General features: G+C 62.2%; 1 protein-coding gene across 33 annotated transcripts in view; it reads left to right on the top strand.

The window, feature by feature from the left end:
- Positions 1 to 13,506, top strand: part of CAMTA1 (calmodulin binding transcription activator 1) — a 938,154-nt gene that overhangs the window by 816,715 nt on the left and 107,933 nt on the right. For all 33 annotated transcript variants that reach the window (XM_058304523.2, XM_058304506.2, XM_058304505.2 and 30 more), the window contains one exon: positions 7,308 to 7,461. In XM_058304523.2, the coding sequence (XP_058160506.1) occupies positions 7,308 to 7,461 (154 nt within the window). The remainder of the gene's footprint in view (positions 1 to 7,307; positions 7,462 to 13,506) is intronic.

Raw genomic sequence — 13,506 nt, 5'->3', positions numbered from 1 at the left:
GAGCTGGGTGAGCCTGGCGGCGCTCCTGAGCCTGCCACCCGTAACCCCGGCAGGGCGCTGTCCTCCAAGGGGGGGGGGGGCGAGCGCCTGCCTTTCCTTCCACCCCAGGGTGGGCTCTGCCCCACCCCTGCCTGCTGCAGTTCCAAGGAGGCTTTGCACCCCTGCTTTTTGGGGGTCTACCCTCCTTGTTTACGTGGACCCAGGTACCGGGAAAGCTCGGCCCCCTGAGGTCAGGCTCCTGGGCCTTCTAGAATCTGCAGAGAAGGTGCTGAGCCGCAGGCGGCCAGCGGGCCCCTATCGCCAGCAGAGCGGCTTCCTGGCCGCCCACGCCCAGCCCAAGGCAGCAGGCAGGGAGGTCCCCTGCTCCATTACATGCTATTATGGCTTTCTGGGTAATGTATACATTTTCACTATCACACGGCCTCTCTCCTTCATTTTTCATGAGAACTGGCACGAGATTAATGACTGAGGCACAGAAGAAACGGAACGCCATGCCAGTCTGATTTATTGACCACTTAGCGTTGATGAAGCTGCAAACAAGAGTCAAACAGATGTTGCAGCTGCATTTTTCTTTATCAAAACCAACAGCTTTTTGCATTTTTAACCACCCCTTGCGCCGCTGTCCTGCTGACTCCACGGAAAGGGCTGCCGGGCCTGGGCCGCCCCCTTGGCCGGGCAGGCTGCAGTCCCTGGGGCCCCCCGCCGCCCAGCCCCGACTGTGACCGAGAGGAGGGCATGGAGCCCCCGGGCGCCTCGCTCTGGGCACCGGCGTCCTCTCGGCTGCTGCACCCTCGGTCATTCCAGGGCTTGTGATGCAAACCCCGGCGAGGGCTCGGCAGGCGGGGAGGGCTGGCCTAGCTTCCCACCCCCCTCGCCGTGTCTCTACAGGCAGTGCCGGTGGCCTTGGACGTGAGTGCTGGCTGCAGCCAGGTCTGCCCTCACAGCAAGTCAAGCCAGTCACACGAGCCTCCCCATCCCACCCATTCCAAACTGCAGACACGAGGCTGTGGGGTGTCAAGTGCGCGCCCAAGGTGGGACACTCCCTGACGCCTGCACCCTGACCCTCGCCTCTGGGAACCCTGAAGCCACAGGAGCCCTGGGGATCCCACTCAGGCTTGCGAGGACCAGGAGTCGCGTGACAACCTCCTCCAGCCTCTGTGTGAGAATCCACCGAGACTCTCGGACCCACGGGCTCCCCAAGGCTCTGAGAAGTCCTGCAGAGGCTTTCGCCCCTGCCATCTCTCTGCCCGCGGTCTGCTGCTCTCGCTCTCCTCCTGCCTCCTTTCCCCCTTCCATGCCACCTCTCCCTTCTGCCCCCTGGATGAGGCTCTGCCAGGGACAGGCTGAGGCCAGCTGCCCGGAGGGGTCCGTGCTAGGGCAGCCTGCGGCGGCATGGGCGGGTCAGAAGGTACAACTTCCGGGCCCCATGGGCTGCGCGGAGCTCGCCGGGGCCGTGAGCGTCTGTAAACCTGTAGTGTTTCCGGCAGTGGCTGCTGCTGTGAATGCTGTCACAGGGACCCCGGCTGAGCCCCCAGCTGCCCGCCTCAGCCCGTGGAGCCAGGATGCTGTGTTGTTCAAAGCAGTTTTCTTGTCAAATCCCCAGTGTCACCAGGAAGATGACAGCAGGCCCTGGGGTCACAAGGTCCCCCACCCCGGGCCGGGGCCAAGGGCGCATCTCCCACCTGCCAGCCACACACCCCCCTCGGCAGGGGAAGCTGCCACAGCCCCTTTCCCCGCGGGGACCTCGCCGGCCTGGGCTCTCGGTCCAGGACTGAGCCCCACACTTGAAGGGGAGGCGGAAGCCCCCACCCCATCTCTCTCCTAGCGCCAGTCTTTCCAGCCGGAACCCCCACCGCGGGGAAATAACTTGGGCCCCAGCTGTGGGGAAAGGGGAACCTTGGGTGAGGGGAGGGCCCCATAGAGAGAGCGCGTCGATATGGACGAGGATTTCTTCCGAAAGCCAGAGGCTCCGCGGGGAGCAGCTTCAAAGGCTGGGAGAGGGGCAGGGCGTCCAGGGGCCCAGGCCAGGCCAGGAGGGGGTTCCCGGAGAGGGGGAGCAGTTGCCGGCACCCGAAGCCCAACTTCCCGCAGAGACTCGGGGGACGCAGGAGGCGCCTCTCTTCCCGTCCCTGCCGGACGTCGCTTCCTTCGGCTTCAGGTTCCATCTGTGGTTCCCAAACTGTCTTCCGGGGGTGTCAGGGACAAGGACGTTTGGGAAAGGCTGCCTGCTGTAACCCCACCCAGATTCTCCCCTACACGGGCTCCCTCAAGGCTCTGAGAAGTCCTGCTGCAAAGGGGCCTGTTTAACACGGGCCAAACCTTCACCGCAGGAAGTTCTTAACCTCCTTCAGAGCAATCACGGGGCGAGAAGTCCTCGGTCTGTTCCCTCTACTCCAGGGTGTTCTGGTGCATTGGGTGGGAGCTTTTCGGGGATTGGTCGTGAGCTGGGAGTCACCAGGGAAGGACAGCTGCTCCCCCGACTCCTCCGCCCGCCCCCCAAGGCCCCACCCCCACCCTCGGGGTCCAGCCCTGAGCAGACAGACCCCCAGCCGCGAGCGCACCCTTCTACTCCCAGGCAGAGCACACGTGCGAATGATAAGAAAACGACCAAGAAAGCAAAGAGGCTACAGTGGCCCACAGGGGAGCTGGGGTGCAGGGGCCGAGTAAGGTTTCCATGAGGAGGGGACGGTGGCACCGAGACCAGCCTGTGGCCCATCAGCCACACGCAGCAGCACGGGGAAGGAGGCGGCGGGACGGGCCAAGGGGAGCGCGAGGCAAGAGGGCTGTGGAGATAAAGGGGGGTGGGCTTCCCGAAAGCGGGGGCAGGAGTCTGGATCCTGTAGGCAGAGCTGGGGAGCCGGTGCCCAGACCCCACTGCTGCTGCTGGGAGGCTGGTTTGGTGCAGAGAGAGAAAGGGGTCCGGGGTGAGGTGCTTCCATCCAGCCTCAGAATGGGAGGGCCGTGGTCTTGGGCCCCCCAGGTTTCGGATCCCAGCAGCTGGAAGAAGGGAGGCGCCTTCATCGCCGGGGTTCTGGGGTGTCGGGCCTCGTGTCCGTGAAGCTGCAGGTGTGTAAGAACAGGGGTGGAGCGAGAGGCAGGAGTCATGGGAAAATGGTGGTCCTGAAGGTCACGGGCTGGCTGAAGGTCACGGGCTAGCTGAAGGTCACAGGCTGGCTGAAGTCACTGGGGGGGAGGGGAGGGGGCCAAACCACGAGCCGGCAGAGGAGGGTCAGCCAAGGAGGACCCCCAGGACAGACGGGCCGCCAGCAGCGGGCGCCCGCCTGGGAGCGGGTGACTGCCTCCGAGAAACCTGCTCGGGTCCTTCACGCAGGAAGCACGTCAGGGTCTGGGGCAGTCGCCAGGGACAGCAGGGCTCTGCCATGGGGGGCGTCGTTCCTGCCTGCTGAGAGAGGGAGGGGCAGCTTTCCACCCATAGGTGAGGAGCTTGAGGCACCAGGAGGGAAGGACGGCCTCTCCTAGGCCACGGCTCTTTCCAGAAAGCTCTGCGACTTCTCTGCGACTTTTCCTTCTCCTTGGCTTTCTCCACCTTGCCCACCCCAGCAACAGACCACCCCATCATGCTCCCTCCCCCCGGCCTTTGACACCGGATGAGACCTCCTGGGCAATCAGGGGTCACCCTCCAAGGTCATGCTCTCTTTTGGGGGAGGGGAATGACCTCTAGCATCTCCGTGGAGATTCCGTAGATCAGGGAGGAGCCTCTTGACAAGCTCCTGGACACCCACTCCCCCTCCACCCACCCACAAAGTCTGACCCAGCGGCACCTGTGGCAGCCTGCCCGACGTCCAGGGACGAGCTGGAGCCCGCGTGGGGTCCGGCCCTCGGGCTGTCACGCAGAGCTGCGGCAGGACCGCCTTTCTCCAGGTGCCCTGCGAGCCCAGGCCCCCCTCCCCGCCCAGTGTGGGAACTCTGACATCGTGACGCACACTCCATGGGACCGATGCAGCACGCTGTAAACCTCATCTATTTTCCTGCCAAAAAGCATCCAATCAAATGTACAGCTAATGAACGAAATCGCAACGCTGCCAAGAAGCTACATGTGCCCCAAATTTCCAAAAATACCTCCATCGCTCTGTGTCTTAGAATCAGCCCCGAGCCAGGGAGTTGTTATTTAAAATTCAACCCTGGGGGAAGCGGACATGGCTCAACTGATAGAGCATCCACCTACCACATGGGAGGTCCAGGGTTCAAACCCAGGGCCTCCTGACCCATGTGGGTGAGCTGGTTCACAGGCAGTGCTGATGCGCGCAAGGAGTGCCGTGCCAGGCAGGGATGTCCCCCATGTAGGGGAGCTCCACGCGCAAGGAGTGTGTCCCGTAAGGAGAACCGCCCCGTGTGAAAAAAGTACAGCCTGCCCAGGAATGGCACTGCACACATGGAGAGCTGACACAGCAAGATGACACAAAAAAAAGAGATGCCATTTCCCGGCACTGCCTGATAATGCAAGCGGATGCAGAAAAACACACAGCAAATGGACACAGAGTAGACAATGGGGGGAAGGGGAGAGAAATAAATTAATCTTTAAAAAAAAAAAATGTCCACCCAGGGTGTCGGCGGCAGGTGCTCCAGGCCTCGGGGCCTGTGGTCCCAAACCGAGTCTCCTGGAGAAGCCGGGCCTGTAGCTGTTGGTACAGAAGCGCCCAGAGGCACGAAGCCCGGGCCAGGCTCCCGGAAGGGACCTTCCTTGTTCAAGGGGAGCAGTGTAGAGCCTGACGTCAGCAACTGGGGATGTGGCCTGGGGACCCCAGGACCTGGGAGCCCCTGACGGGATGCTCAGGTATGCTCAGGTGTGCTGGGGCATGGTTCAGGAAGGAGGTATCCACAGCCTTCCTCAAATTCCAAAGAGGCCGAAAACCAGGAAGGGTCAGGGACCACACCAGCCTCCTGAGCAGGCCCCTGCGCCCTGGCGTGCTGCCCCCACATTGGCCTGGAGAGCAGAAGCCAGAGGTCAGGAGAGCGCAGCCTGCAAAGGGGAAGGACGCGAGGTCCCGAGTCGGCCTAATTCAGTTCTACGAACCCGCAGTGGGTGCTGACGATGGCCAGACGCTGCCTCAGGCCCAGCTCCCGCTCCGGCCCCTGTCCCTGCGGTGGAGGAGGTAATGTGGCCCCACAGACCTCAGAGGAGACCCTGCCAAAAATACCCCAGCCGCAGGATGGGGCCTTCCAGACGGCTCTCTACAGAGCACCCAGCCAGTCGGCTGTAATAGAGGTGCCGAAGCAGGCATCAGGGAGTGCTTCCTGGAGGCGGAGGCATGCTCACTGGGCCTCCAGGAATAGGCGGAGCTGGCCAGGCCGACGTGGAGGTGGGTCCTGCAGGCAGAGGGCAGAGCTTCCTGAGAGGGGAGTTCCCTGAGCCCTCTGGACAGAGGACAGACGGTGGCTGGGGGCCTTCTCTCCCCAGGCCCCTGCCCACTGCCTCCCGCCCTCCCCAGGCCGCCCTGCCTGCTCCTGGTGGGCCTGTGGGCCAGGAAGCTGCAGTCCTTTCATCTCGTCCGCCCTCCCCGCCACCTCCTGTGGGGACGGGGATCAGAGGAGGCCTCGGGTGGCCTGCTGGTACCTGCAGCCCTTTGATCCTTACCCCGTCTCAGGCGGGCGACCCCCCAGGCGCCACCCCGGAGAGGCCCGCCCGCTGGCCTGCAGGACGAGCAGAGAAATGTGGAATCACCCCTTGTCGTCTCCCCGTCCTGGCGGCCGGTAGGGGTCCGCTCCCCAGCTACCCCGAGGGCCCTTGCAAGCACGAAGTGAAAGGAGGGTCAGGCACGTACTTAGCCCGAAGAGAGGCCACCAGATGTCTCGGCCGGACCTGGCTTTGGGGCCCGAAGGCTGGCTCGCGCCCAGGCTGGGCCCCCGGCCAGGCGCAGAGCTCTGGGCAAGTCACAGCCTCCGCGGGCCCCCGCCCTGCCCACGCTGCCAGCGCAGGCCCCAGCGAGATGGCGGCCGGAAAAGAACAGTGCCGCGCCCACGGCGGGGATTAGCGCTGTTATTAAGGAGCGTGATTACCGCAATCCCGAGGAGCCGTCCTCACGAGAAGTCGCCTATTTATGTTGCTTTAATTTCCTGGTTAACCGAGCGTTGGCGAGGGGGAAAAAATCTATGTTTCAGCCCGTATTGAAACTCTTTTACATTTATGCCAGTCTGCTTTCTTATACGCTGGTCGTGGTAGAGTCTGGAAGCTTCATTTCTTGGTGACTGATGGAGTCCTAGGCTCATTCTTACCCTGGCTCCGAGTATGTCCCAAAAGGCAGCCGTGGACTCAGCCTCCCCCAGGCCTGGGCCGAGTGGGTCAGAACCGAGCGGGAAGAGCAGGGCAGACCCGGCCAAAAATACCCCGACGGCAGGAAGGGACCTTCCGAAAGGCTTTTTGCAGAGTTCCCTGCAGCACCCTGGCACAGCCCTGCAGGTTTCCTGAAGGAAACGCCGGGGGAAGGGTTCCACACACGGCTTCTGGTTAGGGTAGGAGTCCAGCCAGGTGCCTTTCTAAAGTGCATCATCGCTTTTTAATGAACCTGCCAGCCCAGGTGTGGCTGAACAAGTGGTGCTCCTTTCTGGAAGGCCGCCCGCCCCGCGCTGCCCTCACCACAGCGCCGGGGGCTGTAGCGGTCAGAGCTAGAGGGGGGCAGACGGGGGCAGGGAGCAATTTGAATTGAATTGACGGGAAGAGGCGGCCCCGTGTAAACAGGACCACTGGGAACAAAACTGTGCCTTCAAGGTCTGCACGTGTGCGTTCTTTCCGTTCTCGCGCTCCAACGGGGTCCCCAAGGAGACGTTCCCGGGGACTCTGAGCCACATCCCGCGTGCGCTTGTTTGTGCGGGGAGAGGACCACAGCTGAGGGCAGGTGGTGTCCAGCCCTCGGACGCCCGGCGGCCGCTAGGGACCCCGTTTCCTCTCGGGGAGAAGCGGGCTATGACCCCGACTCTGCGCCGTGACGACGATGCGCGCGCCAGGCAGGGAGCGGGGCGGGGAGGGAGGCACAGCTGGCCCCAGTGGCCCCACGTCCCGACCATGTAAACCCACACGTAGACTAGCCGCTCCTCACGGGGGTGCTCCCGCCCCCAGGGGGGGCCCGGGCAGGGTCTGGTCACCCTGCTGCTCGTCGCAACTGGGAAGAGGGCACGACTGGCACAGAGCAGGCGGAGGCAGGAGTACTGCAGCCCTGCATCCCCCCAGGCTCAGGGCAGCGCCAGGCCCGGAAGGGGCTGGTCCCAGGCGTCCACGCTCCCTGGCAGCTCTGCCCGGGCCCGCGGGGCCTCTGCGCTGCCTCACGCTGCCCATCCTTTCTGTCCCCCAGAACCCCGACATCGTCCTGGTGCACTACCTGAACGTGCCGGCCATCGAGGACTGCGGCAAGCCCTGCGGCCCCATCCTCTGCTCCATCAACACCGACAAGAAGGAGTGGGCGAAATGGACCAAAGAGGAGCTCATCGGGCAGCTGAAACCCATGTGTGAGTAGCAGGGGTGGCCGGGTGCTCCCGCACTGGGCCTGGGGCCAGCTCTGTCCAGGTGGGACCAGGAGGTGCCCACAGCTGCAGGGACCTCCTGGGGACTGGAGCCCATTCCTCACAGACCAAAGTGACCCCATGAGCCCTGAGCCCAGCCAAGCTCTTATGGGGCTCACTCGCCTCCCTCGGCTCAATCCCCACCACCCGCACCCCACTGGAGGGACACAAAATGCCAGTCCCATGTCGCAGACCAGAAAAACGTGGCTCAAAGGACCCAGGCGCCTCACGCGGAGTCGCCCACCCAGCCAGGAGCAGGCCCGGGACTGCTGGCTGCTGGGCCACCAGCGGGAGAGGGGCGGCAGGCCGGGGCTGGGGGGCGCCAGCGGCAGGGGAGAGGGGCTGAGGCGCGGGGGGGCTGGCCGGACCTGCCTCCTGCCCCCACCACTGTCTGGGCTCCAGGCTCGGCCCCCTCCTCCTGGGCCCCGAGCCCACCCTGGCAACTCCAGACTGGGTGGCAAACGGATGATGGTAATTGAGCTGGATTTCATTTTGTCAGCAAAGTGATGCTTTCTGAAGCATCTGTCAGGTGCAAATCGCTGAATGCAAAACACCGAGTCCAGAAAGAAAGCCAGCGGCGGGCGGCGCCTCGCCTCCTCGGGCGCCGGCCCCTCCTGCCCACCGGGCGGCCGAGCACGGGCAGAGCAAGCCCCAGAGGAGCAGGGGGCGTGCAGGGCCGGGGCCCAGGGGCCGCGGAAGAGCCATCAGGCACGGGGCAGTATTGCACGGGAGCTCGGACGGCGGGTCGAGGGGTCCCTGGAAGCAGCTTCACGTGGGCGGCTGGGCAGGGGGAGGCAGCTGGGGTTGGTGGGAGTCCTCGGAAGTGTCCAGGCCGAGCCCAGGGGCCCCTGTGGGACAGGCCATGCCGGACACCCTTCAGAGCCCAGATCCGGGCGTGCCCTCCAGCCTCGAGGCTGGGGCACCGGTCAGGAGGGGCATGGGGCTCTTCAGCCAGAGACGGAGGTCCAGAAGGGTCCAGGGCCCGCCCCGGCTCTGGCGACACCCCGCGCGCCCTCCCCAGCTGCAGCTCGCACTCCTTCCCTCCTGCTTGAAATCGCTCCGTTCTCCTGAGCCAGGTGTGCAGCCCCCCGCCACCGGCCCTCCGCCCCTCCAGAGCCTCGGCTAAGGGCACGGCCCTCTTGGGACTCTGTAGCCGGGCCAGCCAGCCTTCCTGCTCCCTCCACAAGACCGACGGCTTCCGGCCAGTTCAGCTCCTCGGCCAGCAGCATACCCCGCAGCCAAGGGGCCAGAGCCATCACAGTCTGGGGTCAAGGTGGCCCCTGTCCCAGGAGGGAGAGTCCCTGCAGGGGCTTCAGGCTCACCCTTGCAAAGCTTCCCTTCATGCCCTCCTCCAGGGAGGTGGCTGGGGGCCTTGTCTCCTGGGGACGGGGCATCACTGCCAAAATAAGAGTCTTAAGAGGGGACTCTTGCCTTGACAGGGTGGCTGGAGTCTAAGCACTTCTGCGCCAACCTAACCCCTCGGGGTTCACCACCTGGGAGGGCAGCCCCTGGCAAGGCTGTCTTCAGGTGGGAGTGAGAATCTTCTCTCTGGCCTCTCTGGGCCTGTCTTCTTTCCTCTTGGGCTGCTTGAGGGAGTTCCTCTTATCAGACTCCTAGTTTGGGGTCCCCTTGCTTGTACATCCCAGCTGTACCCCAGCAAAAGCTCCGGAGGCTGCCTTAGCCAGAAAGGGGGCCTCCGAGCGCAGAGCTGCCTTCCCCGGTGGCCTCCATCAGAGCCCCCGGGCCTCTCCCCTGCCTCTCGTCCATCGCCACTTTCCCTCTCCTTCCCCGTTCTTGTCTCTGACCTGCTTCCTCGTCTCCCCTTGTTGCCTCTACCTCTCCCCGGCGCCCCAGGTCCTCAGAAGGGCCCTGCCCTTGAAAGCCCTTCTCCACGCAGGAACCCTTCCATCTGTGGGCCAGCAAGCCCACCTCCCAGAGGGCCAGCTCTGAACCCCACGGGGAGGGAGCCAGACCAAGTCGGGCTCTGAGGCTTCGCCAGGGAGAACCAGGGACGCCTGTTCAAAAACTGCAGTGCGTCAAGAAAATTACGTAAAACTGCAACCAACTCCCCATAAATCTACTAACACGGGGCTCTCTGGTATCTCGGGGGGGGGGGGGGTAGGATAGGACGGCTCACGGCCACTCAGAAAATAGGGGGGCTCTGCGTACAGAGGCACAGCCTGGGAGGTGCAGCTCGGGAAATACAGAGCAAATAAAAGCTTTCCGTTCCAGTCAAGCCTGGAACACACACAGGGCACCAGCTAACCGTGTTCGGGGAAGCCAAGGAGCAGGGGAAGCCAAGAAGGCATCAGATTTGGTTCCAGAATCAGGCACGCCACCCAACGCTGGAGCCAAACACATTAACTTCGTCACATTTTCACATAAATCGCATTCTTTCAAAGACTTCACAGTTTGATTTCCTGATGTTTCCAAATTTCTCTGCCCTACAGCAGATTTGTCAGTGATTTAATCAAAACGTTGTGCTTATCTGTGGCAAAGTGAAACTCGGATGCACAGCCTTTGCCTCACCTGTTGCGAGATGGGGGGGTTCGTTGTTCGAACCCCTTGGGAGTCTTAGAAGTGCCAGCTTCTAAGCCAAACTGATCCTGAGAATCCCACCTTGATTCTTGCAGCCGTGCCCTTGGTCTACTGGGACTTCAACCTGCTACCTGATAAAATAATTTACAAAAAGACTGATAAAACCTAAAATGTCTGATAGGAATTTCCAATCTGTTGCTAAAGGTCCTTCCTATCGTTTGCAACCCCAGTGGTACTTAGTTAGAATACAGGTCCTGCTGCTGTAACAAAGACCAATCTAACAATGGCTTGAACAAAATAGTCCTTATTCCTCTTTCATAGCAGTTGAGGGTTGGTATGGCAGCTCTGCCATGTCGGGGATCAGTAGCCTGGGCTGGCTGCTCTGCCATTCCTTGGGTGTTGCCCTCTTTCCAATGGTCTTACGTAGTGGCTCGAGCTCCTGCCATTACAACGGCATTCCAACCAACGGGCAGGGGAGAATGTGGTGGGCATACTTCTTCCCTTTAAGGGACAGACCCAGACATTGCACATGCCACTTGCAACTTATATCCCATTGGCCAGGATTTGGTCATAGGGTTGCAAGGGAGTCTGGGAAGTGTAGTCTTTTGCTAAGTAGCTCCATCCTAACGTACTTGGGGGAATAAGGTTCTGAATTGGAGTCCTTTAGGGCTGAGAAGGGCTGCGCTCATTCTGGGGCGCCCCTTAGGGCTTTCGGGCTCATGGTGCACAGAATTGCTCCTAACGGCTCAATGCCGAGAGATGATCGTCTGGGGGCCCGGCAGTTGGCGTTTATAGAACGCAAGCGAACATGATCTAAAGCTGAGTGTGCCTCATCCCGGAAAGTCTGGGGTCTGTTCCAATGCAGCTGGTCCGAGCGAGTACCCGCCTCTACCCATGAACTCCCACAGCGTGGGCGAGAGGCCGGGCAGCTGACGCCTCCCGATCGACTGTGGAAGACGGCCGAGCGGCGTGGAACGAGCTGCCAGACAGAAGTCTGCGCCTCGGTCCTGCCAGCTGGCTGCAAATGTGCTCACTGATCTCTGGCTGCACAGACCTGTGCCCAGAACCTTCCAGCCCCAGCTCCACCTGAGTCCACATGCCAGGCCCAGCCAGGTGGAGCCGTTTCCTATCAAGCTGAGCCTCAGCCTCCGTGGGGCCCTAAGTCCGTGAGCCCTTTCCCGGGCTGCGGGTGGCGAGGGCCTGCCGTCCAGGGGGAGGGCCAGGGCAGGCCTTTCAAGCTCTGTCCACGGTTCTTCCCTGAGGGGCAGCCTTACCCAGTGTCCTCGCCTGGGGGCTCCTCTTGGAAGGCCCTGGCCAGCCAGATGACCCCACATCCCTGGAGCAAGGCCCAGACCTGTCTTGCAGACCTCCGCGACCCCAGAGTTCACCGTGGCAGCTGCACCGGCTGCCTTCCCCCGAGCCGGCTGTGGTTGCCCCCCATGTCCCAAGACCTCTGTCCAATGTCCTTGGCAGCACCAGGAGGGCAAGGCAGGCGGCGGGCACCTGCTCCCACATGGGCCCACGCACGCTTGCACGTGTGCTCACACACACACACGGGCAGCTGCCCTGCTGCTCACATGCACGCACATGCAGGGACGCACACACCTGGCTCAGAGGGGCGAATGCTTGGTTTGCACCCCAGCACCCCGCCAGAGGCAGCCCCGCTTCGTGTCGGGAGCAGAGACTAGCCACACTCGGCAAAGACGGGAGCAGACCAGCCGCCTCAACAGAGGGCCGGCGCCACGAGCCCAGGACACATATCCGTGTTCCCCCAAAAAGTGAAGGAATGGGTTGGCCCAGGGGCTGTAGAGGAGGCCGTGCAGAAAGACTGCCGGGAGCCGAGGACTGCCTGACCCAGGGAGGATGGGGCAGCAGAGGGGGTGCAGGCTTGGCCGGCACAGGCCTGGGTGAGCCCGGCGCCTCTCTGACCAGTGGGCTGGCCTCGCACGAGTCACCTGCGTGCCTTCGCCTCAACTTCCTCCTTCGTGGAAGGGAGGAGACAGGACCCTGCCTTCTGGTCACTGTGGCCAGTAAACGGCATCACGGGCCTAAAGCACGCAGGTGTCTGGCCTGCAGCAGTGCACGATGCAGGGATGGTGTCAAAAGCCAGGCTCTTTGTTGAGATGCTGATGGCGCATGTAGCCCGTCAGTGACAACACTGGACAACCGAGGCCAGCTGGACAGTGTTGCTGTCCCTTAGTCCTCCAGCCACCAAAGTGGACCCTGAATGAGCTTTTAGAAATCCCGCTCGGCCCTGGGGAAGGTGCCAAGTGGGCAAAGCCGAGCCCCGCTCACCGTCTGAGGTGGAACAGGCAGCAGTGGGGGTGGAATACGGGTTCTGCCTTCAGGTGCACGGGGATTCAGGACACCGAGAGTTCAACCAGGAGAAAAAAGGCTTACCTCGGCCGTGTCGAGTGCGTGGGACACGCAGAGAGGTGCCCCGGGCAGGTTGGTGTGGAGAGGGTGAGGGAGGAAGCAGAGGGACCAGCAAGGATGGGGCAATGGCGCATGGCACAGCCGAGGCTTACAGCTCGTTAAATATGACGTAATGGGCAGTACGTTGAGTTGTGCGAGGTGGAGGCCCTGGTGAGTGGGGGCTGGAGACTGTGGTGTGAGGAGTAGAGACCAGAGCAAACGTGAGGGGGAAGTTCACATTGACTGTGGGAGATGAGGACCACATAGAGGCCATGTCTAGGGCAAGAGGATAGAGCTCAGGGAGAGATACTGAAGGACATGTTGAGTGTGAAGACCATGTTGAGGAGAGGGGTGGAGGCCACATTGTGTGTAGGGGAATGGAGGCCACGTTGAGTATGGAGGGAATGGAGGCCACGTTAAATATGGAGGGAAGGGAGGCCACGTTGAGTGTGGGGGAGTGGGGGTCACGTTGAGTGTGGGGGAATGGAGGCCACGTTGAGTATGGAGGAAATGGAGGCCACGTTAAATATGGAGGGAAGGGAGGCCACGTTGAGTGTGGGGGAGTGGGGGTCACGTTGAGTGTGGGGGAATGGAGGCCACGTTGAGTATGGAGGAAATGGAGGCCACATTGAGTGTGGGGGAATGGGGGTCATGTTGAGAGTGGAAGGAACGGAGGCCACGTTGAGTGTGAGGGAATGGAGGTCATGTTGAGTGTGGGGGAATGGAGGCCACGTTGAATGTGGGAGAATGGAAGCCATGTTGAGTGCAGGGGAATGGAGGCCACGTTGAGTGTGGGAGAATGGAGGCCATGTTGAGTGTGGGGGAATGGAGGCCACGTTGAGTGAGGGAATGGAGGCCATGTTGAATGTAGGGGAATGGGGGTCATGTTGAGTGTGGGGGAATGGAGGCCACGTTGAATGTGGGAGAATGGAAGCCATGTTGAGTGCAGGGGAATGGAGGCCACGTTGAGTGTGGAGGAATGGAGGCCACGTTGAGTGTGGGAGAATGGAGGCCATGTTGAGTGTGGGGGAATGGAGG

The sequence above is a fragment of the Dasypus novemcinctus genome, chromosome 9 (assembly GCF_030445035.2).
Source record: "Dasypus novemcinctus isolate mDasNov1 chromosome 9, mDasNov1.1.hap2, whole genome shotgun sequence".
NCBI classification, from domain to species: Eukaryota; Metazoa; Chordata; class Mammalia; order Cingulata; family Dasypodidae; genus Dasypus; species Dasypus novemcinctus.
This window is presented reverse-complemented; position numbering and strand designations above follow the sequence as displayed.